Consider the following 26,492-nt stretch of genomic DNA (forward strand, 5'->3'; position numbering starts at 1 on the left):
GTTGACCCTGCCAAGATCGAAGCCATTAGTAAATGGGAAACACCGAAGACTCCAACACAAATCCGCCAATTCTTAGGTCTTGCTGGTTACTACCGAAGATTCATTCAAGGTTTCTCTAAAATCGCCAAACCCTTAACTGTATTGACTCAAAAGGGAAAGAAGTATGATTGGTTCACGGAACAAGAATCCGCATTCCAGTTATTAAAAAAGAAGTTAATGTCTGCACCCATTTTGTCATTACAAGAAGGAAATGATGATTTCGTGATCTATTGTGACGCTTCAAGCCAAGGTTTAGGATGTGGATTAATGCAACGCACAAAAGTTATCGCATACGCCTCACGACAACTAAAAGTTCACGAAAGGAACTACAAGACACACGATTTGGAACTTGGAGCAGTAGTTTTTGCACTCAAAATATGGAGACACTATCTATATGGAACCAAGTGTACAGTGTACCCTGACCATAAGAGTCTTCAGCATATTTTTGATCAAAAACAACTCAATATAAGGCAATGTCGTTGGGTAGAGTTATTGAACGATTACGATTGTGAAATCTGTTACCACCCCAGAAAGGCTAATGTAGTAGCTGATGCCCTAAGTCGGAAAGAAAGAGTAAAACCTCTTAGGGTCCGAGCTTTGAACATTACAATTCGTACTGATCTCACAAAGAAAATTCAAGCAGCACAGTTAAAGGCTTTAAAAGCAGAAAACGAAAAAGGCAAAATGAGCAAAGGGTTAGAAAAACAGCTTGAAGTAAAAGCCGATAGAACCCTGTATTTTGCTGGTAGGATATGGGTACCAATACATGGTAACCTAAGGCAACTAGTATTGGACAAAGCACACAAAACGAGGTACTCAATTCACCCAGGGAACGGGAAAATGTACCACGATCTTAAGAAGTTCTATTGGTGGCTTAATATGAAGACGGGAATTGCTACTTATGTAAGCAAATGTTTGACATGTGCGAACGTCAAAGCTGAGCATCAAAAGCCGTCAGGGTTACTGCAACAACCGGAAATTCCTCAATGAAAATGGGAAAGAATAACCATGGATTTCATTACGAAACTGCCAAGGACAGTAAGTAGTCACGATACTATTTGGGTGATAGTTGATCGCCTCACTAAATCAGCTCACTTTCTACCAATAAAGGAGACAGATAGTATGGAGAAATTAGCACGCCTATATTTGAAGGAAGTAGTTTCCAGGCATGGTGTACCTATCTCCATCATATCTGATCGCGACACCCAATTCATATCACATTTTTGGCAGTCATTACAAAAAGCATTGGAAACTCGATTAGATATGAGCACCGCTTATCACCCACAGACAGATGGTCAAAGTGAAAGAACAATACAAACATTAGAAGACATGTTACGGGCATGCGTCATTGACTTTGGAACCAGTTGGGATCGACACTTACCCTTGGCAGAATTCTCATACAATAACAGCTATCATACGAGCATCAACGCAGCACCATTCGAAGCACTTTATGGTAGAAAGTGCAGATCTCCTATTTATTGGAGAGAAGTAGGAGAAAGACAACTTGCTGGACCAGAAATTATTCATGAAACCACCGAAAAGATCGTTCAAATACAATAACGATTGAAAACGGCCATGAGTCGCCAAAACAGTTATGCGGATGTAAGAAGAAAACCACTAGAATTTCAAGTGGGCGACAAAGTCATGTTGAAAGTGTCACCCTGGAAAGGCGTTGTACGATTCGGTAAACATAGAAAGCTAAGTCCTAGGTACGTAGGACCCTTTGAAATCACCGAAAGAATTGGAATAGTTGCTTATTGATTAAAGCTACCGCAACAACTTAGTAGTGTTCATGACACATTTCACGTGTCAAATTTGAAGAAATGTTTAGCTAAAAATGACGTCGTAATTCCCCTTGACGAAATACGAATCAATGATAAACTCCATTTTATCGAAGAACCTGTTGAAATCATGGACCGTGAGGTCAAACAATTAAAACAAAGCAAAATACCGATAGTTAGTGTCATGACCCGAATTTTTCCATGATTATATATTGAACAATATTAATATTTACATGATTAAATGTTTCCAACATATTAAGTAATCAAAATTTTTAAGACTTGATTAATTGAAACGAATTTTATGTAAACGTGTGACCACCCAACTTGTCCGATGATTCACGAACGTTATAACTTGTAAATAACATGATAATATATATATGAACTTATATATATATTTAACATGATGAAATGATAATTAAGTATCTCATTAAGTATATTAAAAATGAACTATAAACATAAAATGAGACTACTAACTTAAGGATTTCGAAACGATATATATACGTAACGATTATCGTTGTAATAACGTCTTAATATTTATATATCGTATTAAGATATATTAACACACTATGTTATCATGATAATATAACAATTTAACATCCCATTAGATATAATAACAATGGGATTAATTACATTTAACAAGGTCGTTAACTTAAAGGTTTCGAAACAACACTTACATGTAACGACTAACGATGATTTAACGACTCAGTTAAAATGTATATATATATATAGTGTATTAAGATGTATTAATACACATTTAAAGGACATCAATACATATATCAAAACATCTTACTTAACAAAAATAATCACAATTGTATTCCCATTTGTTTTCATCAAGAATTCTACTCGTATTCGCTCGGTATTTGCACTCGTATTATACCCAGCTTCTAGATGTATTTACTATTGGTATATACCAATAAAAATCTGCTCCTTAGCAGCATTAAATGATTAAGGAACATGTGGAACCAACCATTTGTCAAGTAGCATGAATTATTTAGCAAGAAAACAAAATTAGGAATCTTTTCTTTCTTTATAAACTAAAAACGTTTTCATGCATACACACCATTTCTTCATTCCATTTTCTCATACTTACACTCCCAATTTTCTCTCAAAATACTCCTAACTTCATACTTGATCATCTCCAAGTATTTTTCCCATCATTTAGCTTCAATTACAAGCTTTAATCATCATAAAAACAACCTAGAATCAAGAAGTTGCAAGATTACTTCCAATCTTTTTAATCCAATCCAACAACTCATTAAAGATCAAGAACTTCCATCTAATCTCAGTAACTTTTCATTCTTAATCAAGGTAATAATCATATCCAAGCTTTGGTTTAATTCCTATAAACATAACTACCTTAAATCAAGTAGTAATCTTACTTGAATTTGTTTTCGTGTCATGATTCTGCTTCAAGAACTTCCAAGCCATCAAAGATCCTTTGAAGCTCAATTTATTTTCTCATCATTTCCAGTAGGTTTACCTACTATACTTGAGGTAGTAATGATGTTCATAACATCATTCGATTCATATATATATATATATATATATATATATATATATATATATATATATATATATATATATATATAACTATCTTATTCGAAGATTTAAACTTGTAATCACTAGAACATAGTTTAGTTAATTCTAAACTTGTTCGCAAACAAAGTTAATCCTTCTAACATAACTTTTAAAATCCAATAAACACATGTCTTGTATCTATGTGATATGCTAACTTAATGATTTAAAACCTGTAAACACGAAGAACACCGTAAAACCGGACATACGCCGTCGTAGTAAAACCGGGGGCTGTTTTGGGTTGGATAATTAAAAACTATGATAAACTTTGATTTAAAAGTTGTTCTTATGAGAAAATTATATTTCTTATGAACATGAAACTATACCCAAAAATCATGGTTAAACTCAAAGTGGAAGTATGTTTTTCAAAATGGTCAATAAGATGTCGTTTTTCGACGGAATTGACTACCTCTTTCAAATATGACTTGTAACCTGTAACTCCGACTATAAACCACTAATTTTTCAGTTTAATTCTAAATACTACAGTTCATTATGAAACCATAGCAATTTGATTCACTTTAAACGGAGTTGTAATGAATATTTGGCGAGCAAAACAAAATCTGCTAAAATTAACGTTGTATGGACGAAATTTATATTGTAAAAACTATATTAACCATATCCTTGCTAACTTTTCCTATATATATTTGGATATGTTATCATTAGTATAACAAAATATTATAATCTTAGTTAATACCGAGATTGTATATATATATATATATAATAATGTACATTCCATGACAATAAGTATACAATACGTTTTGATAAATCATAAGACAATAAGTATACAATACGTTTTGATAAATTCTAAGACAATATGTATACAATACGTCTCTGGATTGATGCAAAGACAATACGTATACAATACGTCGTGGGGTAATTCTAAGATTATATATATACCGATTATTGGACTGTTGGACATTTCGGACTATTTTGGACTACTAACAAAGGACTACTAACATAAAAATGTTAAAAATTAATATATAAATATTCTATGAACTTGTTTTATTTTATTCACATGTCGTATTATTATCTGAATCATTATTATTGTTATAGGTTCGTGAATCCAAGGACGACGGCCATATTTTTAATAAGCTGAAAACTTATTATTAATATACTTTTACTATCGTGAGTATATAGTCCCATTTTTAAACTCTAAAAATATTTTGGGATGATAATACATGCATTTTATGTTTTACACCACGGACACAAGTACTTAAAATATATTCTACGTTGAGTTGTACCACCTTGCATATCTTCCCTAATAGCTTGGTAACTAATATTTACATTTTGTAAGAACATGTAAGCGCGAATCCTATTGATAGATCTATCGGGTTTGACAACCTCAACCGGGCTAGTCGCTCTAGTATCGTAAACGGTTGCATAGTACTTCATTTTTACTACACTTGGTACAGTGTAGGGAGATTTCATAATAAAGGGAATATGCTACATTTATGGTTAAGTATGGTTACCAAAACGCTCAACAACTTATAGAATATATTTATTGAAATATTTATAACTATGAAATCTTGTGGTCTATATTTATATCGATTCTAGCTTTAAACCTATATATCTCACCAACCTTTGTGTTGACTGTTTAAGCATGTTTATTCTCAGGTCCTTAAGAAAGTCTTCCGCTGTTGCATTATCTGAGCAAGCTGTGCATGGAGTCTCATGCTTTTGTTTAAATGAAGTGTTGCATTCAATAAAACCTTTATCATGTATTATATTCGACTGTTATGTCACGTGTGTAGTATTTAGAAATCGATGTATTATGGAAATTATTTCTTAAATAATCGCCCACTTGTTTAAAACATGCATTATGTATAATAAGGGTGTGTCTCTTTATGAAACGAATGCAATATTTTCTAAAATGTATCATATAGAGGTCAAATACCTCGCTATGGGACGTACCGCGTTTATAGTAATATGGACGAGTCATTTCAGTTGGTATCAGAGCAGAGGTCTTAGCGAACCAGAAATTGCATTAGTGTGTCTGACCGGTATTTGTTAGGATGCATTAGTGAGTCTGGACTTTGACCGAACTTGTTTTTGAAAACCATTACTAATCATTTTAGGTCGGAAATTAAATATTATAACATGTAAATATTATGTGGTATATTACTAATGTGGTAGTTAATGTGTGATAGATGTCTACTTCTAGCACCAATCTCATTATCACATTCAGCAACTCCGAAGTTGAATCTCCAGCAAAAGTATCAATCATCGACTTATCTGATAACGACGATGACCCGAAGGAAGGTGTATCAATCATCTATATAACTGATGACGATGATGACCTGGAGTCGGATGCATTTTTGGAAGACTCACAATTCCCAGAGGAACCAGAAGAGGAACCTATAATCGACAACCCAAAAATTCCAAAAGCAGAAACTAATAAAACAATTATTGTACCAAGTGCTCCCGATACTACCACACCTAGTCAACCATGTCTTACCAATACTACAGAAATGTCATCTACTGAACCCCAACCAAAACCTAGACTTACCGCTGAAATACGCACTCTGACAGTAGGGAAGCGAAAATTCTATGATTTTCCAGATTTCTTTGAATTCCCAAGGAAGCCTCGTCATTTCTAATCTGTTTTGCAGCTATTCGACTTCACGCCTTATATAATAATATATCATGTGCTATATTTCATCTTACATATGTTTTATGTAAATAGTGGTATTGAATTATTGTAAAATATTGTACCAAAAGAATAAGCGTGAAGGATTAATGCATTAAGTTTTTCATGATAGAATATTATCATGATTGTAGTAGTTAATTTGTGTACTAGCTATTAAGTATGAACTTTAACGGGTAGGTACTACCCGAGCTACAATTATAAAACGCTAATAAGAAGAAAATGCTTTTATAATAATTGGTTTATATATTTATTATGCCACGATGTACCATTAATTACTTGCTACATCTATAATATTCTATGTGATTAATTATCTTATATGTTTATTGAAGAAACATGGCTTGATTAAATCGAATGACGGAACAAGAAATTGAGGAGCTTATCAACCAACGCGTAAACGACCGAATGCTTTGGGTCGAAGCGGCAAGAGCAGCAGCAAACAACACAAACCCTCGTGTTGGATGCTCATATAAAGCATTTCAAGGTTGCAAAACTTCATCATTCAGTGAAACAGAAGGACCAGTCAGTTTAACCCGATGGTTCGAAAAACTGGAGTCCGTATTTAAAATCAGTGGTTGTGCGGAAGGGGATCGAACAAAGTATGCTTCATGCACATTACAGGATGGTGCACTTACATGGTGGAAAAACTATGTAAAAGCTGTAGGGGGCTATGAAGCATATGATTATCCTTGGGAGGAATTGAAAAATATGCTAATCAACGAATACTGCCCAAGGAACGAGGTTAGGAAGATGGAAGTCGTGTTATGAAATCTGAAAGTTCTCGAAACGGAACTTACCAACTATAACAGGTGATTCATGGAATTAGCCTTGTTATGTCCTGAATTGGTACCAACGGAAGAGCGAAAGATTGAATTGTACAAAGATGGTCTGCCAAAGAACATCAAGGCCAATGTTACAGCATCCAAACCCAAGACAATTCATGAAGCTATCACCATGGCAAACGAGCTAATGGATCATCCTGGATAAGAACAAATCAAATACCGATGCCAAGGTATCGGATAACAAAAGAAAGTCGGATGCAAACCGTGATCGAGGTCACCAGCAACAATCTCTCAAGAAACAGAAAACCACGCAAGGTGCGGGTAGTGGTTCAAGCTCAGGTTACAAAGGGCGTAATCCTTTATGTAACAGATGCCACAAATATCACACTGGTTTTTGCAATGTGGTGTGCAACAAATGTAATCGAATGGGTCATCTTTCTGAAGATTGTTGGGTTCCTGTTACAAATACAAATGGCACCAAGACTCCTGCCACCAATGCAAATAGAACTGCCCTGGCTACTGTTACTTGTTACGGGTGTGGGAAACAGGGTCATATTAAGAGCCAGTTCCTGAATCCAGGGAAGAATAACGGACCTGCACGGGGAAGAGCATTTGTTATTAATGCTAGAGAGGCATGTGAAGACCCAGAGCTTGTTACGGGTACGTTTACCATTAATGACTTATTAGCATCTATTATATTTGATACTGGTGCCGATAGAAGTTACATGTGTAGAGACTTTTACGCTAAATTGAATTGTTCATCATTACCTCTAGATGCTAAGTACATGATTGAGTTAGCTAATGGTAAACTAATTAAAGCCGATAAAATTTGCGTGATTGTAAAATAAAGTTAGCCGGAGAAACATTTAAAATTGATTTGATACCCATAGAATTAGGAAGTTTTGATATAATAGTCGGCATGGACTGGATGTCCAAAATAGGAGCTGAAGTTGTGTGAGCCAAGAAGGAAATTCGCATTCCTCGTAAGGATAAAACGGCAGTAATGATATATGGAGAGAAGGGTAACTCAAAGCTAAAACTCATTAGCTGTCCAAAAGTGCTTGAAGAAAGGGTGTTATGCTATCCTAGCACATGTTAATAAAGTCGAAACGAAGGAAAAAGAGAAGAGCATCAACGACGTGCCTGTGGCAAGAGATTTTCCTGAAGTCTTTCCGGAAGAGTTGCCGGGATTACCTCCATTTAGATCTGTAGAATTTCAAATAGATCTAGTACCAGGAGCTGCACCAGTGGCTCGTGCTCCATACAGACTTGCACCGTCTGAGATGAAAGAGTTAGAAAGCCAGTTACAAGAATTACTGGATCGTGGATTCATTCGACCGAGTACTTCACCGTGGGGAGCTCCAATTTTATTCGTCAAAAAGAAAGATGGATCCTTCCGAATGTGTATAGATTACAGCGAATTAAACAAGTTAACTATCAAGAATCGGTACCCATTACCGAGAATTGATGACTTGTTTGATCAGCTGCAAGGATCACGTGTTTACTCCAAAATCGATCTAAGGTCGGGATATCATCAGTTGCGTGTCAAAGAAGAAGATATTCCGAAAACTGCATTTCGGACACGCTACGGTCATTATGAATTTTTAGTCATGCCGTTCGGGCTGACAAACGCACCAGCTGTATTCATGGACCTCATGAATCGGGTATGCAGTCCATATTTGGATAAGTTTGTTATCGTCTTTATTGATGATATTTTTATTTATTCCAAAAATGAACAAGAACATGATCAACATTTAAGGTTGGTGCTGGAACTGTTGAAGAAAGAACAGTTATACGCAAAGTTTTCTAAGTGCGCCTTTTGGTTAAAGGAAGTACAATTCCTTGGTCACATCGTGAGCAGTCAAGGAATTCAGGTCGATCCTGCGAAGGTTGAAGCCATTGAAAAATGGGAAACCCCAAAAACTCCGACCCAAATACGCCAATTTTTGGGTCTTGCTGGCTATTACAGAAGGTTTATTCAAGATTTTTCCCGGAAAGCCAAACCATTGACAGCATTAACACATAAAGGGAAGAAGTCCGAATGGACTTCTGAGCAGGAAGCCGCATTTCAATTATTGAAGAAGAAGTTGACTACATCGCCTATTCTATCGTTACCTGAAGGAAACGATGATTTTGTAATTTATTGTGACGCTTCGCGACAAGGTTTTGGTTATGTTCTCATGCAACGAAAGAAGGTTATTGCATATGCATCCCGACAACTGAAGATTCATGAACAAAATTATACGACTCATGATCTAGAATTGGGAGCAGTGGTGTTTGCATTAAAGATTTGGAGACACTACTTGTACGGGGCTAAATGTACTGTGTATACCGACCATAAAAGCCTTCAACATATCTTCAACCAAAAACAACTGAACATGAGGCAACGTAGGTGGGTCGAGCTGATAAATGACTATGATTGTGAAATTCGCTATCATCCCGGGAAAGCAAATGTAGTATCATATGCTTTAAGCAAGAAGGAAAGAGAGCCGATTCGAGTACGAGAAATGAATATGAAGATTCGTACAAACCTCACTACACAAATAAAGGAGGCTCAACAAGGAGCTCTTTCTGAAGAAAACTTTGGAAATGAGATGCTTAAAGGGTTAGATAAACAGCTTGTTACACGGGAAGACGGAACCCGATACTTCGCTGGATGCATTTGGGTACCGAAGTTTAAAGGGTTAAGAAATCTGGTTTTGGATGAGGCACATAAGACAAGATACTCGATACATCCAGGAGCTGGAAAGATGTATCAAGATCTAAAAGCACACTTTTGGTGGCCGAATTTGAAGGCTGGCATTGCAACATACATTGGAGAATGTTTGACTTGCTCCAAAGTCAAGGCAGAACATCAGAAACCATCAGGTTTGCTTCAACAACCAGAAATCCCGGAATGGAAATGGGAATGTATTACTATGGATTTCATCACGAAGCTACCAAAGACTGCATGGGGTTATGACACCATTTGGGTAATTGTCGATCGTCCAACAAATCTGCACATTTCCTACCTATGAAAGAAATGGATAAGATGGAGAAATTGGTACGATTATACATGAAGGAAGTTATTTCAAGACATGGAGTACCTATTTCCATTATATCTGATCGCGACAGTAGGTTTACGTCAAGGTTTTGGCAATCACTACATGAAGCTCTAGGGACTCGTCTGGATATGAGCACTGCATATCATCCTCAGACCGATGGGCAAAGTGAAAGGACCATTCAGACTCTTGAAGACATGCTTAGAGCATGTGTGATCGATTTCGGAAACAGATGGGATAAATATTTACCATTGGAAGAATTCTCGTATAACAACAGTTATCATACAAGTATTAATGCTGCACCATTCGAAGCAATTTATGGAAGAAAGTGTAGATCCCCTATCTGTTGGAACGAAGTAGGTGATAGGTAACTGACTGGTCCCGAGATCATACAAGAGACTACTGAAAAGATTGTGCAAATCAAGAAGAGATTGAAGACCGCCCAAAGTCGTCAAAAGAGCTATGCTGATGTTCGAAGGAAGCCGTTAGAATTTCAGGTTGTTGACATGGTTATGTTAAAGGTGTCACCTTGGAAAGGTGTGATACGCTTTGGTAAGAGGGGTAAATTGAACCCAAGATACGTAGGACCATTCAAGATCATTGAACGTATTGGACCGGTGGCTTATCGACTTAAGCTACCACAACAACTTGCTGGAGTACACAATACCTTCCACGTCTCGAACCTAAGGAAATGCCTTGCAAAAGAAGACCTCACTGTTCCTCTTGAAGAAATCCAAATTGACGAGAAACTGCATTTTATAGAAGAGCCCGTTGAAATCATGGATCGTGAAGTCAAACGGCTCAAGCAAAGCAACATACCTATAGTTAGGGTTCGTTGGAACGCTCGAAGAGGTCCTGAGTTCACTTGGGAAAGGGAGGACCAGATGAAACAGAAATATCCACAGCTGTTTACAAACACCGCCCATTGAATAGGTATTACTTCAAATTTCGGGACGAAATTTCTTTAACGGGTAGGTACTGTCATGACCCGAATTTTTCCATGATTATATATTGAACAATATTAATATTTACAGGATTAAATCTTTCCAACATATTAAGCAATCAAACTTTTTAAGACTTGATTAATTGAAACGAATTTTATGTAAACGTGTGACCACCCAACTTGTCCGATGATTCACGAACGTTATAACTTGTAAATAACATGATAATATATATATGAACTTATATATATATTTAACATGATGAAATGATAATTAAGTATCTCATTAAGTATATTAACAATGAACTATATACATAAAATGACTACTAACTTAAGGATTTCGAAACGATATATATACGTAACGATTATCGTTGTAATAACGTCTTAATATTTATATATCGTATTAAGATATATTAACACACTATGTTATCATGATAATATAACAATTTGACATCCCATTAGATATAATAACAATGAGATTAATTACATTTAACAAGGTCGTTAACTTAAAGGTTTCGAAACAACACTTACATGTAACGACTAACGATGATTTAACGACTCAGTTAAAATGTATATATATATATATATATATATATATATATATATAGTGTATTAAGATGTATTAATACACATTTGAAGGACTTCAATACATATATCAAAACATCTTACTTAACAAAAATAATCATAATTGTATTCCCATTTGTTTTCATCAAGAATTCTACTCGTATTCGCTCGGTATTTGCACTCGTATTATACTCAGCTTCTAGATGTATTTACTATTGGTATATACCAATAAAAATCTGCTCCTTAGCAGCATTAAATGATTAAGGAACATGTAGAACCAACTATTTGTCAAGTAGCATGAATTATTTAGCAAGAAAACAAAATTAGGAATCTTTTCTTTCTTTATAAACTAAAAACGTTTTTATGCATACACACCATTTCTTCATTCCATTTCTTCATTCCATTTTATCATACTTACATTCCCAATTCTCTCTCAAAATACTCCTAACTTCATACTTGATCATCTTCAAGTATTTTTCTCATCATTTAGATTTAATTACAAGCTTTAATCATCATAAAAACAACCTAGAATCAAGAAGTTGCAAGATTACTTCCAATCTTTTTAATCCAATCCAACAACTCATCAAAGATCAAGAACTTCCATCTAATCTCATTAACTTTTCATTCTTAATCAAGGTAATAATCATATCCAAGCTTTGGTTTAATTCCTATAAACATAACTACCTTAAATCAAGTAGTAATCTTACTTGAACTTGTTTTCGTGTCATGATTCTGCTTCAAGAACTTTCAAGCCATCAAAGATCCTTTGAAGCTCAAGTTATATTCTCATCATTTCCAGTAGGTTTACCTACTATACTTGAGGTAGTAATGATGTTCATAACATCATTCGATTCATGATGGGTGTCGAATCCAACAAAAATAATCCTACTTCAAAAATGTGTAGTTAGCACAAGTAGTAGGTTCGTTTTCACAGAGATTAGTCAAGATTAATTCTCTAATTAACGAAAAAGGGGGGTTTTGATTTTTTAGAAGCTAAAAACTAATAACTAAAGTAAACAAGTAAAAGCAGATATATCAAAGTAGTTGTAAAGATTAAGACGAATATAAATATAAAAGAATACGATCTAGTTAAAGGGTGTAACTTAGTTATGAATCCTGGTCAATCATTGACATCAAAACGTCTTGAATACTTTTGAATAAATTGGTTATAGTTGTTAACAAGCTCTAACAACTAGTTTCTTCTTACGGTGTCGAATAACAAAACAAGCTCTTTGTATATTACTCTTACCAAATAATTAGTCCTAAACAAGCTCTTGGGACTTAATTTTCAGTAGCATTGTATCCTAAAGAAACCCAATTATGATTGACAAATAGGCAAGCTCGATTCATCTAAATCATATCACATGTTCCCTTAACAATAATCAAAAACTTGACCATAATTGATATTGCTAATTGCTACTAATATTAGAACAAAGAAACAATTACGTATTTCAACTTCTAAATGGCAGATAATAAACTGATTTTGATAATCTAATAACAAGAACAAGATTAAGTAATCAAATCAGCAAACATTAAACAATCAGAGAACATGTAAATATTCATAAGCATTCAAAATAAGATTCAATTATCTCATAACCCAATTGGATTCAACCCTAAATTGACCTTTAACTAGAAAGTAAATAAATTAGCCACACATGGCTTTAAAGGTAGAAGTTACAACTAACGAATTTAAGGTTGCAATGGCGTGGAACAGCAGCTCCGAACCAGAAAAACGCAGCAGCAGCAATAAAAAGAAATCGCAGCCTTCGCCTTCGCCTTCGCCTTCGCCTTTGAGTTTTCGTGATGTGTATCGTGTTATCAATTCGGCCAGCAAATGGGTCTTTTTATAGCCCACGATCCTTGGCCAGTAAGACTTTGATATCCATTCTAATTCCATCTCTTGATTTGAGCTTATCTTGAGTATCAATCGGTTGTTTTTTTGTTCCTCCAAATACGTATATAGAGCATTTGCTATCTTTATCTCCCAATTGTGTTATGACAAAACACATATAAAGCCCTCCAAGTTCTAAGCCTTTGTCGTTTTTAACCTTCATCTTCTATTTCTACAAAATAACAAAACATGTGTGAGGCATTCTAATCCTTTAAAAGAGATATTTTAACATAGTATAACGATTAATTGCTAGCCCATCTTTTGTAAACGAAAATAAGATTAAAACTCACAAGTTAAACCCATATTAGGAGATAACGTTAGGGGAATATATATAAAAAGTATGTATTTTAAGACCGTATCAAATTCCCCCACACTTAGCTTTTGCTCGTCCTCGAGTAAAACATTTCAACTCTTCCATGTACATCAAGATCATCATGCTACTAAAAAAAAAATAAGACCAATTTTTTGAAATTGGGTAAAAGTGATCAGGGTTGGTAAATGGGTCGGTGTAGGCTCAGATCGCTTCACTAGTCGAAACCTTTATTAACAGTTTAGGTAGTTCGGGGATATGGATATAGTAACAGCGGGTTAAACCTAAATGCCATCATCATCTTTCATGTATATGTAATCAATATAATCTCAAAGAGAATCAACGCAAGTTCTAGAGAAACAAATCAATGGAAGAATATCAATATCGCTCATGAAAAGCATGTGTGACTGATATAGATAATCAGTTTATCGCTAACAAGGGTTATACTATGCCCACTAAAGGGGTGTTTGGATTTGCGTTTTGAAATTTGATTATTTGTTTTGAATAATCATAATCAAATAATCAGCTGTTGCAAAACGTGGTTTTGATAAATGATGTTTGGGATTTGATTATGCAGGTTGAAATCGTAATAATTAAATAATCATTTTCTGAGTGTTTGGAAAAATTAGATTATTTAGTAATTTAACATGTAAATTTACCAAAAAAGACATCCTATAAAACTATAAAAGTATTAAAATACATAAGTTCAATATCTAATGCTACGTATATATTTCTTTACTAACATAAAATTATCGACTGATTTTACCAACTAATATGTAAAATATAAATTGACATATTTTTTTATTATTTTAACATAAGCATCTGTTTAATACATGTAAAGTTAATGTTTTAAAAATTTAGAATATATGCTCGTAAGAATATGTTAACGTTATAATGCATGAGATGGAAGGACACGTATGTAATTTTGGCATTAAGACCTATAATTAAAAAATCACGTTTTCACAACAGTAGAGGCTCCCTTACTTCTTCAAAACTGTGTTTTTATACCCTCAAAACGCAAATAAGTGATTATTAGGATTTCATCCCCAAACACTATAAATAAATTATTAGCGACATCAAAACGCAATAATCAAAAAATCAATGTCAAAACGTGATCCCAAACACCCCCTAAATTCGGTCACTTATCATCTTTAATAAAATTATTAACTAATAAATTGCACTTTGAAAAGCTCTATAGTTCAATTATGTTATGAACCTTTCAAACTTGATTCGACTTCTCATAGTATCAGGTCAATCAAGAGTACCAGAATCATTAAAACATAAACTCGATGAGCAATTGCTATTTAACAAAAAAAATCATTAAAAGATGAAAATATTAACTTTAACTCCCCCACCCTTAAACCATACATCATCCCTGATGTATTAGATCGATATTTAAGCATTTATAAACAATAAAGAATGTAAGGAGATAAGTTTAAGAGAAACAAAAGACAAAATTTCATTTCTCGTCCCTGAACTTTACATCGATTTTGACTCTCTGTCCTTTTTCTTTTTTTTGTGCATTCCTCGTCCCTAAACTATCAAAATAGTACATCCCTCGTCCACCGTCTACTTTCTGTCAATTTTGCCGTTACCCTCCTATCTCGTGCAGAGCATGTGTGGGTAAAATGGTCATTAAACTACATGGACGAGGAGCGTAATTATGTCTTTTTCTTCTATATTCAATTTAGTCCCAAAATTATAAATCGTAATCTCTAATAAAATCAAATTCATTCCTCTTCTTCCATAAATTACCCTAGTTCACGAATATCAATCACAGATTATTATTTTAGAATTACAAATACGAATATAAAAATCAAAAATTAAAAATCAAGTTCAAGATATTTTTTTTCAACTTTTACTGTACGAGCTTCTTCATCTTCATACTGTATTTCAAATTCTCAAATCTATTTATGATGTTTCATTCAGTAAATTGAAGATAGCATAGTGTTCCTTGAACAAAATCGAAGTCTCGTGCATCAACTATTCAGATTTACATTCACAAATTCGTAGCGAATCACATCGTGTTCTTCTTATAACCGAAAACATCAACATCGATGTCTCTGGATCAGTTTTGTGCATAAATTGGAGAGATTGAGTTAATCTCGTGTTCTGAAACTGCAAGTCGAGCATTCTCGAGATGATTTGCTGCGTATTTCGATGGGAACATCAGATCTGGTGAGAACATCAGCTGTCAATTGTCGCTGTGTTGGTGACGAGGAACAAAAAATCCAGATCGTTGTAGGTGGTGGCGAGACACAAAACCCCAAAACTGAGACGAGTTGATGATGATGAATATCAAATCCAGATTTTAGATGAGACGAGTTGATTAGGTGTTCATGGTGACGAGTTGATGATGATGAAGGTGACTTACAAAATCGATTAGGTGTTCAGGATTTATAATTTTGATTTCTTGATTTTATAGAAGTATAAAATTAGGGTTTTTAATTTGGGGATAATTAATTTGATTTTGATTTTGATTTGATGATGAAGACAAGTGAACATCAGCTAGGGTTTTTTTTATAAGGGAGGAGAATGACTGCAGCCATGGTGGTTGGTGAGTTTGGAGTGATGGGTATTGATAAAACACAGTTATAATGTTAATGTTAATTACAGTATATAATTTATTTACTTCTTTGATTTCTATTTTTGATTTGATGTTGAAAAGAAAAAAAAAAGAAATGAGAAAAGAGGTGAAAACACAGCCATGGTTTTAATTCTACGGGGAGAAGTCAAGATGGATGTAGATGGGGTAAAGGGAAGAACATGTCGAAAAGACTAAAATACCCTCACATGCTTCGCACATGACTATACTTAACGCTTGAAATTGACAGAAAGTAGACGGTAGACGAGGGATGTACTCTTTTGATAGTTTAGGGACGAGGAATGCACAAAAAAAAGAAAAAGGACAGGGAGTCAAAATCGATGTAAAGTTCAGGGACGAGGAATGAAATTTTGTCGAAACAAAACTTCCTGGGTTTGTGAGCTAGAGAATAGAAGCTGCTGCGTTTTTATTCTTGAAGGGCTGTTGTGATTCGTTGCTGCTACTATCTTCCTTTTGAGATGCTAATATCTATGTTTTTGCAGCTGCAATATTTTTTTTTTTTTTTTTTTTTTTTTTTTTTTTTTTTTTTTTTTGGGTTCCTGCTGCTGCAAATCCATAGACTACTTAGGCTCCATAAATTGTATGCACCCTTGTTCCATAGTTGTGTGTTTCAGCTCCAAATAATGGGTTGATCCTAAAAATAACAAAACAAAGAAAAAAATAGTATAAAATGAATTGGGTTGCCTCCCAAGTAGCGCCTTTCTTTTACGTCTTTGGCTAGACATCAAGCTGCCTCAGTTTGCATTGATTGGAATTTCCAAAGACATTTCTCGTAGTTGTGGGCTCAGCTCAAATTCTCGATTTCCACTTCCTGTAACATTATTATCATTTTCTAACTTCAATGGCTCACTAACATTTGGATCAAAAACCTTATGTGCCGAACAATCAACCTGATCAATACTAAAGACAGAATGCTCAACACTTGGATATTTCATGGAATCATAAATACAAAATTTAATAACTTCACCATCAAATTCCATAGTGAGTGTCCCGTCATAAACACTAATATTAGTTCTCGCTGTTTTTAGAAATGGCCTCCCAAGCAAAACAGAGGCTGAATAAGAAGGTATATCTTCTCCCATGTCAACCACGTAAAAGTCAGCTGGAAAAACAAGTCCTTTAACCTGAACTAATAAGTCTTCTATAACACCATCGGGATATACATTCGAACGATCAGCAAGTTGAATAATTACGCCCGTTTCTTTTAGTTTTCCACCATTCAGAGAGTTATAAACCGAACGACACATAACATTAATAGAAGCTCCTAAATCTAGCATTGCCTTTTCGATCTTAACATTGCCAATTGTACAAGGAATAGTAAACATTCCTGGATCCTGGCATTTTGGTGGTAGTTTCCTTTGAAACATAGCAGACACATTCTCGCCCATTTGAACTTTTTCATTCCCTTGAAGCTTTCTTTTAGAAGTACAAAGTTCTTTAAGGAACTTTGCATATCGAGGAATCTGCTTGATAGCATCAAGAAGGGGAATATTTATCTCAACCTTACGAAAGGTTTCAAGAAGTTCTCTTGCCTCTTGTTCTTTTTTGGACTTTGCAAATCGAGCAGGGAATGGAGGAGGTATCACAATTTCGTCTTGAACATGTTTGGAGGCTGTTTCGGTTGGCACTTTTTGAGACATCAGCCCTTCACTTATCAGCTCCTTCTTTAACTCACGATCAGAAGGTTCATTCAGCCTCTTCCCACTTCTCAAAGTGATTGCACTTACATTCTGATTAGGGTTAGTGACTGTTTGTGAAGGCAGTTTACTTGAAGCTTGAGATTCTAATCGATTCACAGAAGTTGCTAACTGACCAATTTGGTTTTCAAGGTTCTGAATACTGGTCCTGGTTTCCTGTTGAAATTATTGTGTGTTAAGAGCAAGTGATTTAACAATTTCTTCGAGAGACATACTTGATTGTGAAGATGATGGTTGAAATTGAGTTTGTTGAGGTTGGTATTGTTGTTGATAAGTAGTTTGACGATTCCCATAACTAAGGTTAGGATGATCCCTCCACCCTGGATTGTAAGTATTCGAATATGGATCGTACTTCCTTTGTGGTGCACCTGGAAACCCTCCTACAACGTTTAGCTGTTCGGTTGACCCATCTTGAAGTGTAGGGCACATATCAGTTGCGTGACCAACATTTGAACAAATACCGCATGCTTTGACCTGTTGCAAATTACCTGCCACCAATTTTTCCACAAGAAACGTAAGATTATCTAAACGTTGATTATAAGATGAATTCACCTGACTAACGGTTTTGGTTGCGCAATCTTGTCTCATTCCAAACTGTTGTGAATTAGCAGCCATGTTTGAGATCAAAGTTCTTGCTTGAGTAGGAGTTTTATGCACCAACGCTCCTCCACTTGCAGCATCAATTATACTCCTATCAGAAGGTAGTAAACCTTCATAAAAATATTGAATGAGAAGTTGCTCACTGATTTGGTGTTGAGGGCAACTAGCAACAAGCTGTTTAAATCTCTCCCAATACTCATACAAGGTTTCACCACTAATCTGTCGTATACCACAGATGTCTTTCCTAAGAGTTGCAACTCGCGAGGCAGGGAAAAACTTTTCAAAAAACTGTTTCTTCATCTCATCCCACGTGGTTATAGTTCCAGAAGGTAAATAGTACAACCAGTCCTTAGCTTTACCCGCCAAATAAAATGGAAAAGCAAGTAACTTGATTTGCTCTTCAGTAACATCTCTCGGCTTCTGAGTTGAACAGACCACATGAAATTCTTTAAGGTGTTTGTGAGGATCTTCACCAACGAGACCATTAAAAGAAGGCAGTAAATGAATGAGGCTAGATTTCAATTTATACAGAACAGTGAGTTGTGGACATTGAATGAAAAGTGGTTGTTGGTTAACGTTCTCGGTAGCTAATTCCCATAAAGTTCTTTCAGCCGCCATGTTTTCTTTTTCCGAATCACTACTCTCACTAAAAAGGTTGTAGAAGAAACTTGGGTCTGATAATTCAAGCAAAGATGGTGAATCGATTTGAGCGCGTTGCTTCTTAGCTGTAACTTCTTTTCGGCGCTTTTTAGCAGTTTATTCAATCTCAGGATCGTATTAAAGCTCACTTTTGCTCGAACGTGTCGAATGGTGCATAAAAGAAACAAAGGATTAGCTTCAAAAGAAACAAGAAAAAAATAAAATTATTAGACGAGAAGAAATTAAATAAATAAATAAATAAATAAACAAATAAATAAACAAAACAGAGAAATAAATCTATGACACCAATCCCCGGCAGCGGCGCCAAAATTTGATGGGTGTCGAATCCAACAAAAATAATCCTACTTCAATAATTTGTAGTTAGCACAAGTAGTAGGTTCGTTTCCACATAGATTAGTCAAGATTAATTCTCTAATTAACGAAAAAGGGGGGTTTTGATTTTTTAGAAGCTAAAAACTAATAACTAAAGTAAACAAGTAAAAGCAGATATATCAAAGTAGTTGTAAAGATTAAGACGAATATAAATATAAAAGAATACGATCTAGTTAAAGGGTGTAACTTAGTTATGAATCCTGGTCAATCATTGACATCAAAACGTCTTGAATACTTTTGAATAAATTGGTTATAGTTGTTAACAAGCTCTAAAAACGAGTTTCTTCTTACGGTGTCGAATAACAAAACAAGCTCTTTGTATATTACTCTTACCAAATAATTAGTCCTAAACAAGCTCTTGGGACTTAATTTTCAGTAGCATTGTATCCTAAAGAAACCCAATTATGATTGACAAATACGCAAGCTCGATTCATCTAAATCATATCACATGTTCCCTTAACAATAATCAAAAACTTGACCATAATTGATATTGCTAATTGCTACTAATATTAGAACAAAGAAACAATTACGTATTTCAACTTCTAAATGGCAGATAATAAACTGATTTTGATAATCTAATAACAAGAACAAGATTAAGTAATCAAATCAGCAAACATTAAACAATCAGAGAACATGTAAATATTCATAAGCATTCAAAATAAGATTCAATTATCTCATAACCCAATTGGATTCAACCCTAAATTGACCTTTAACTAGAAAGTAAATAAATTAGCCACACATGGCTTTAAAGGTAGAAGTTACAACTAACGAATTCAAGGTTGCAATGGTGTGGAACAGCAGCTCCGAACCAGAAAAACGCCGCAGCAGCAACAAAAAGAAATCGCAGCCTTCGCCTTCGCCTTTGAGTTTTCGTGATGTGTATCGTGTTATCAATTCGGCCAGCAGATGGGTCTTTTTATAGCCCACGATCCTTGGCCAGTAAGACTTTGATATATCCATTCTAATTCCATCTCCTGATTTGAGCTTATCTTGAGCATCAATCGGTTGTTTTTTTGTTCCTCCAAGTTCTAAGCATTTGTCGTTTTTAACCTTCATCTTCTATTTCTACAAAATAACAAAACATGTGTGAGGCATTCTAATCCTTTAAAAGAGATATTTTAACATAGTATAACGATAACGATTAATTGCTAGCCCATCTTTTGTAAACGAAAATAAGATTAAAACTCACAAGTTAAACACATATTAGGAGATAACGTTAGGGGAATATATATAAAAAGTATGTATTTTAAGACCGTATCAATTCATATATATATATAACTATCTTATTCGAAGATTTAAACTTATAATCACTATAACATAGTTTAGTTAATTCTAAAGTTGTTCGCAAACAAAGTTAATCCTTTTAACATAACTTTTAAAATCCACTAAACACATGTTCTATATCTATGTGATATGCTAACTTAATGATTTAAAACCTATAAACACGAAGAACACCGTAAAACCGGACATACGCCGTCGTAGTAAAACCGGGGGCTGTTTTGGGTTGGATAATTAAAAACTATGATAAACTTTGATTTAAAAGTTGTTCTTCTGAGAAAATGATATTTCTTATGAACATGAAACTATACCCAAAAATCATGGTTAAACTTAAAGTGGAAATATGTTTTTCAAAATGGTCAACAAGATGTCGTTTTTCGACGGAAATGACTACCTCTTTCAAATATGACTTGTAACCTGTAACTCTGACTATAAACCACTACTTTTTCAGTTTAATTCTAAATACTACAGTTCATTATGAAACCATAGCAATTTGATTCACTTTAAACGGAGTTTTAATGAATATTTGACGAGCAAAACAAAATCTGCTGAAATTAACGTTGTATGGACGAAATTTATATTGTAAAAACTATATTAACCATATCCTTGCTAACTTTTCCTATATATATTTGAACATGTTATCATTAGTATAACAAAATATTATAATCTTAGTTAATTCCGAGATTGTATATATATATAATAATCTTGGTACATTCCATGACAATAAATATAGAATACGTTTTGATAAATCCTAAGACAATAAGTATACAATACGTTTTGATAAATTCTAAGACAATACGTATACAATACGTCGTGGGGTAATTCTAAGATTATATATATACCGATTATTGGACTGTTGGACATTTCAGACTATTTTGGACTACTAACAAAGGACTACTAACATAAAAATGTTAAAAATTAAAATATAAGTATTCTATGAACTTGTTTTATTTTATTCACATGTCGTATTATTATCTGAATCATTATTATTGTTATAGGTTCGTGAATCCAAGGACGACGGCCATATTTTTAATAAGCTGAAAACTTATTATTAATATACTTTTACTATCGTGAGTATATAGTCCCATTTTTAAACTCTAAAAATATTTTGGGATGAGAATACATGCATTTTATGTTTTACGCCATGGACACAAGTACTTAAAATATATTTTACGTTGAGTTGTACCACCTTGCATATCTTCCCTAATAGCTTAGTGACTAATATTTACATGTTGTAAGAACATGTAAGCGCGAATCCTATTGATAGATCTTTCGGGTTTGACAACCTCAACCGGGCTAGTCGCTCTAGTATCGTAAACGGTTGCATAGTACTTCGTTTTTACTACACTTGGTACAGTGTAGGGAGATTTCATAATAAAGGGAATATGCTACATTTATGGTTAAGTATGGTTACCGAAGCGCTCAACAACTTATAGAATATCTTTATTGAAATATTTATAACTATAAAATCTTGTGGTCTATATTTATATCGATGCTAGCTTTAAACCTATATATCTCACCAACCTTTGTATTGACTGTTTAAGCATGTTTATTCTCAGGTCCTTAAGAAAGTCTTCCGCTGTTGCATTATCTGAGCAAGTTGTGCATGGAGTCTCATGCTTTTGTTTAAATGAAGTGTTGCATTCAATAAAACCTTTGTCATGTATTATATTTGACTGTTATGTCACGTGTGTAGTATTTGGAAACCGATGTATTATGGGAATTATTTCTTAAATAATCGCCCACTTGTTTAAAACATGCATTATGTATAATAGGGGTGTGTCTTTTTATGAAACGAATGCAATATTTTCTAAAATGTATCATATAGAGGTCAAATACCTCGCTATGGGACCAATGAATAACGTACCGTGTTTATAGTAATATGGACGAGTCGTTTCAGTTAGAGTTCGTTGGAACGCAAGACGAGGACCCGAGTTTACTTAGGAGCGTGAAGATCAAATGAAGCAAAAGTATCCACATTTGTTCACTGATATTGCTCATAAAACAGGTACTACTCAAAATTTCGGGACGAAATTTTCTTTAATGGGGAGATACTGTGATGACCCGGAAAATTTTGACTTATTTAAATCAATTCTCTATACGATTTATTATTTTTTTCACGTTAAGCAAAGTCTGTTAGATTGAGTCTCAAAATTTTAGAACTGTTTCATATATTCAATTACCTTTGACTGCTCTCGACGATTCATGAACAATTATATGTGTGTATATATATATATATATATATATATATATATATATATATATATATATATATATATATATATATAATATGTACAAGTAAAACACTATTTGTTACAGTAAAAATCATTTAGCTACAGTAAAACACTGTTTGCTACAGTAAAAATCATTTTGCTATAGTAAACACTATTTATTACAGTAAAACACTATTTGCTACAGTAATATTATGTCGACGAACTAGCAAACAAAAGGCCAGACTAGCCATGCGATCGCATGACATATACACCAAAAGCCCATGCGATCACATGGGGACCAAAAACACTATTTGCTACAGTAAATATTATGTCGATGAACTAGCAAACAAAGCAGAAATGAGCTGTCCAGCCTAGCCATGCGATCGCATGGCAAAAGAACTGAAAACCCATGCGATCGCATGGGCTACAGGAAATGAAAATGTAGTATAAATACGCCAGTTTGCTCGACGAAGTAACACACAATCTCTCTGCTTCTTTCTCTCTATATTTATATTTATATTATAATTATAATTTTAAATTTAAGTTTAATAATAATAAGGTATATACGAGGGTGTTTTAATTCGGGTTTCAAACCGTTTTAAACTAAGGAAATATTGGGTATTGTTCGGGGTATTGTTCTTGAATCCAAAGCCAACCATACAGTCGTCTACCATCATTACGTCTACGCAATTTGCCTACAATATTGAATCTCAATATTGAACCGTGAGTTTATAGTCTCCCTTTTTAAATACTTTAAATATTTTTGGGCTGAGAATACAAGCAATTTATTTTAAACGCAATGGACACAAGTACATACTAAATTCTACACTGAGTTAAACCGAAAATCCCTTAGCTTTGATAACTAGTAGCTGCCAGTACATAGGATATGGACTGGTGGGCGCGAATAATTGTATATGGATCCATAGGGCTTGACATCCCCATCCGAGCTAGAGCGCTAGCCTTTTAACGGACGTATGTTATTTGAGTTTATGACATGTTGGTTTGCGTGTATTAAAACGAATAGGGTAATTATCATTATAACGGTAAGTTTAGTTACCAGGGTGCTCTGTTACGTAGAATCTATTGATAAACTTTTGATGAAAACTTGTGGTCTATCTTTATATACTTATGACTCGAGCAATTAAAACTATAACTCACCAACATTCGTGTTGACCTTTTTAGCATGTTTTATTCTCAGGTTCTTAGACTGCTTCCGCTGTGATGTGCTTGTTGCCTGCATGGAGTCTCTCATGCTTTGTATAAAGTTTATTGCGTTCGAAATAAAACTGCGTTGTGTAATAAATAATTTGACTGTGATGTCAAACTGTATGATAAAAACTTATGTATTTTGGGGATTTGCTTATACTTAAGCACTCACCCACATATTTATAACTTTCTATGTTTAGAAAGTCACTTACTTTAATGAATGCAATATTTTATCAAAACGTATCATATAGAGGTCAAAATCTCACTGTGAAATCAATGATTAACGTGCCGCGTCAATAGGGATTTTGATGGGTCGTTACAGGTGGTATCAGAGCTTGAGGTCATAGGGAACCAGAATTTGCATTAGTGTGTTTAACTGGTAATTGTTAGGATGCATTAGTGAGTCTGGACTATGAATATATTTGTTTTTATCGATTTTTTTTACTTATCATTTTGTCAAAAACATTATATGTGATATATTTATATGCTAACGTAATTGTTTTTTCAATTATGTGATAGATGACTTCTTCTAATCCTATCATTTTGTACGACTCGGAATCAGACACTGAATCTATTCTCGCCACAACTGAAAAGGGCGTTCCAATACCTATTAAAGAAGAAATTGTGGTAGCCAGGGAATCTCAACTCCCGGTAAACCCAGAGGAGGTCCCAGGCATAGCACAGTTGTAAAAGCAATTAAAAATATCACAGTGGGGACTTGCAGGACATAGCCAGGTATATCACAGTTTAACAGTTGGTACTTGTGTCTAAATTGTAAATATTAAAAGAAGCATGTGTCTCACCCCAGTAAGTTTAAATAAATTGCGCAATAGTAAGTGGGGCTATGAAGTCCACCTTAGTAAGTAGGAGAAGAGTTTGTTATTCCTAGAAAAAGAAGAGTTGGATGAATTGAGTTTGTTGAGGTTGGTATTGTTGTTGATAAGTAGTTTGACGATTCCCATAACTAAGGTTAGGATGATCCCTCCACCCTGGATTGTAAGTATTCGAATATGGATCGTACTTCCTTTGTGGTGCACCTGGAAACCCTCCTACAACGTTTAGCTGTTCGGTTGACCCATCTTGAAGTGTAGGGCACATATCAGTTGCGTGACCAACATTTGAACAAATACCGCATGCTTTGACCTGTTGCAAATTACCTGCCACCAATTTTTCCACAAGAAACGTAAGATTATCTAAACGTTGATTATAAGATGAATTCACCTGACTAACGGTTTTGGTTGCACAATCTTGTCTCATTCCAAACTGTTGTGAATTAGCAGCCATGTTTGAGATCAAAGTTCTTGCTTGAGTAGGAGTTTTATGCACCAACGCTCCTCCACTTGCAGCATCAATTATACTCCTATCAGAAGGTAGTAAACCTTCATAAAAATATTGAATGAGAAGTTGCTCGCTGATTTGGTGTTGAGGGCAACTAGCAACAAGCTGTTTAAATCTCTCCCAATACTCATACAAGGTTTCACCACTAATCTGTCGTATACCACAGATGTCTTTCCTAAGAGTTGCAACTCGCGAGGCAGGGAAAAACTTTTCAAAAAACTGTTTCTTCATCTCATCCCACGTGGTTATAGTTCCAGAAGGTAAATAGTACAACCAGTCCTTAGCTTTACCCGCCAAAGAAAATGGAAAAGCAAGTAACTTGATTTGCTCTTCAGTAACATCTCTCGGCTTCTGAGTTGAACAGACCACATGAAATTCTTTAAGGTGTTTGTGAGGATCTTAACCAACGAGACCATTAAAAGAAGGCAGTAAATGAATGAGGCTAGATTTCAATTCATACAGAACAGTGAGTTGTGGACATTGAATGAAAAGTGGTTGTTGGTTAACGTTCTCGGTAGCTAATTCCCATAAAGTTCTTTCAGCCACCATGTTTTCTTTTTCCGAATCACTACTCTCACAAAAAAGGTTGTAGAAGAAACTTGGGTCTGATAATTCAAGCAAAGATGGTGAATCGATTTGAGCGCGTTGCTTCTTAGCTGTAACTTCTTTTCGGCGCTTTTTAGCAGTTTATTCAATCTCAGGATCGTATTAAAGCTCACTTTTGCTCGAACGTGTCGAATGGTGCATAAAAGAAACAAAGGATTAGCTTCAAAAGAAACAAGAAAAAAATAAAATTATTAGACGAGAAGAAATTAAATAAATAAATAAATAAACAAAACAGAGAAATAAATCTATGACACCAATCCCCGGCAGCGGCGCCAAAATTTGATGGGTGTCGAATCCAACAAAAATAATCCTACTTCAATAATTTGTAGTTAGCACAAGTAGTAGGTTCG

General features: G+C 34.6%; 1 protein-coding gene and 2 non-coding genes across 3 annotated transcripts; 2 read left to right on the plus strand and 1 right to left on the minus strand.

Annotated features, from left to right (window-relative positions):
- Nucleotides 1-16,906: 16,906 nt before the first annotated feature.
- On the minus strand, nt 16,907-20,557 carry LOC139888020 (uncharacterized). The gene is made up of 3 exons (XM_071871055.1): nt 20,264-20,557; nt 18,085-19,213; nt 16,907-17,976 (listed from the first exon to the last, which is right to left on the minus strand). Exons 1-3 carry the CDS (start codon nt 20,555-20,557, stop codon nt 16,907-16,909), a joined length of 2,493 nt encoding a protein of 830 aa, XP_071727156.1.
- Nucleotides 18,615-18,721, plus strand: LOC139895355 (small nucleolar RNA R71). The gene has a single exon (XR_011775811.1). It is a non-coding gene; the product is annotated as a small nucleolar RNA R71 (small nucleolar RNA).
- Nucleotides 20,558-25,612: 5,055 nt separating the features above from the next.
- On the plus strand, nt 25,613-25,719 carry LOC139895356 (small nucleolar RNA R71). The gene has a single exon (XR_011775812.1). It is a non-coding gene; the product is annotated as a small nucleolar RNA R71 (small nucleolar RNA).
- The last annotated feature ends 773 nt before the right edge of the window (nt 25,720-26,492 follow it).

This window comes from Rutidosis leptorrhynchoides, chromosome 2 (assembly GCF_046630445.1).
Source record: "Rutidosis leptorrhynchoides isolate AG116_Rl617_1_P2 chromosome 2, CSIRO_AGI_Rlap_v1, whole genome shotgun sequence".
Classification (NCBI taxonomy): Eukaryota; Viridiplantae; Streptophyta; class Magnoliopsida; order Asterales; family Asteraceae; genus Rutidosis; species Rutidosis leptorrhynchoides.

What these genes read in the sequence shown, in the direction of transcription:
- LOC139888020 (XM_071871055.1), bottom strand. Translation starts at nt 20,557, where the DNA reads ATGAAGGTTAAAAACGACAAATGCTTAGAACTTGGAGGAACAAAAAAA. An exon ending in CAACCTTGAATTCGTTAGTT is followed by an intron (nt 19,214 to 20,263) that starts GTAACTTCTACC and finishes ACTGCTAAAAAG; the next exon opens with CGCCGAAAAGAAGTTACAGC. An exon ending in ACCATCATCTTCACAATCAA is followed by an intron (nt 17,977 to 18,084) that starts GTATGTCTCTCG and finishes TTGGTCAGTTAG; the next exon opens with CAACTTCTGTGAATCGATTA.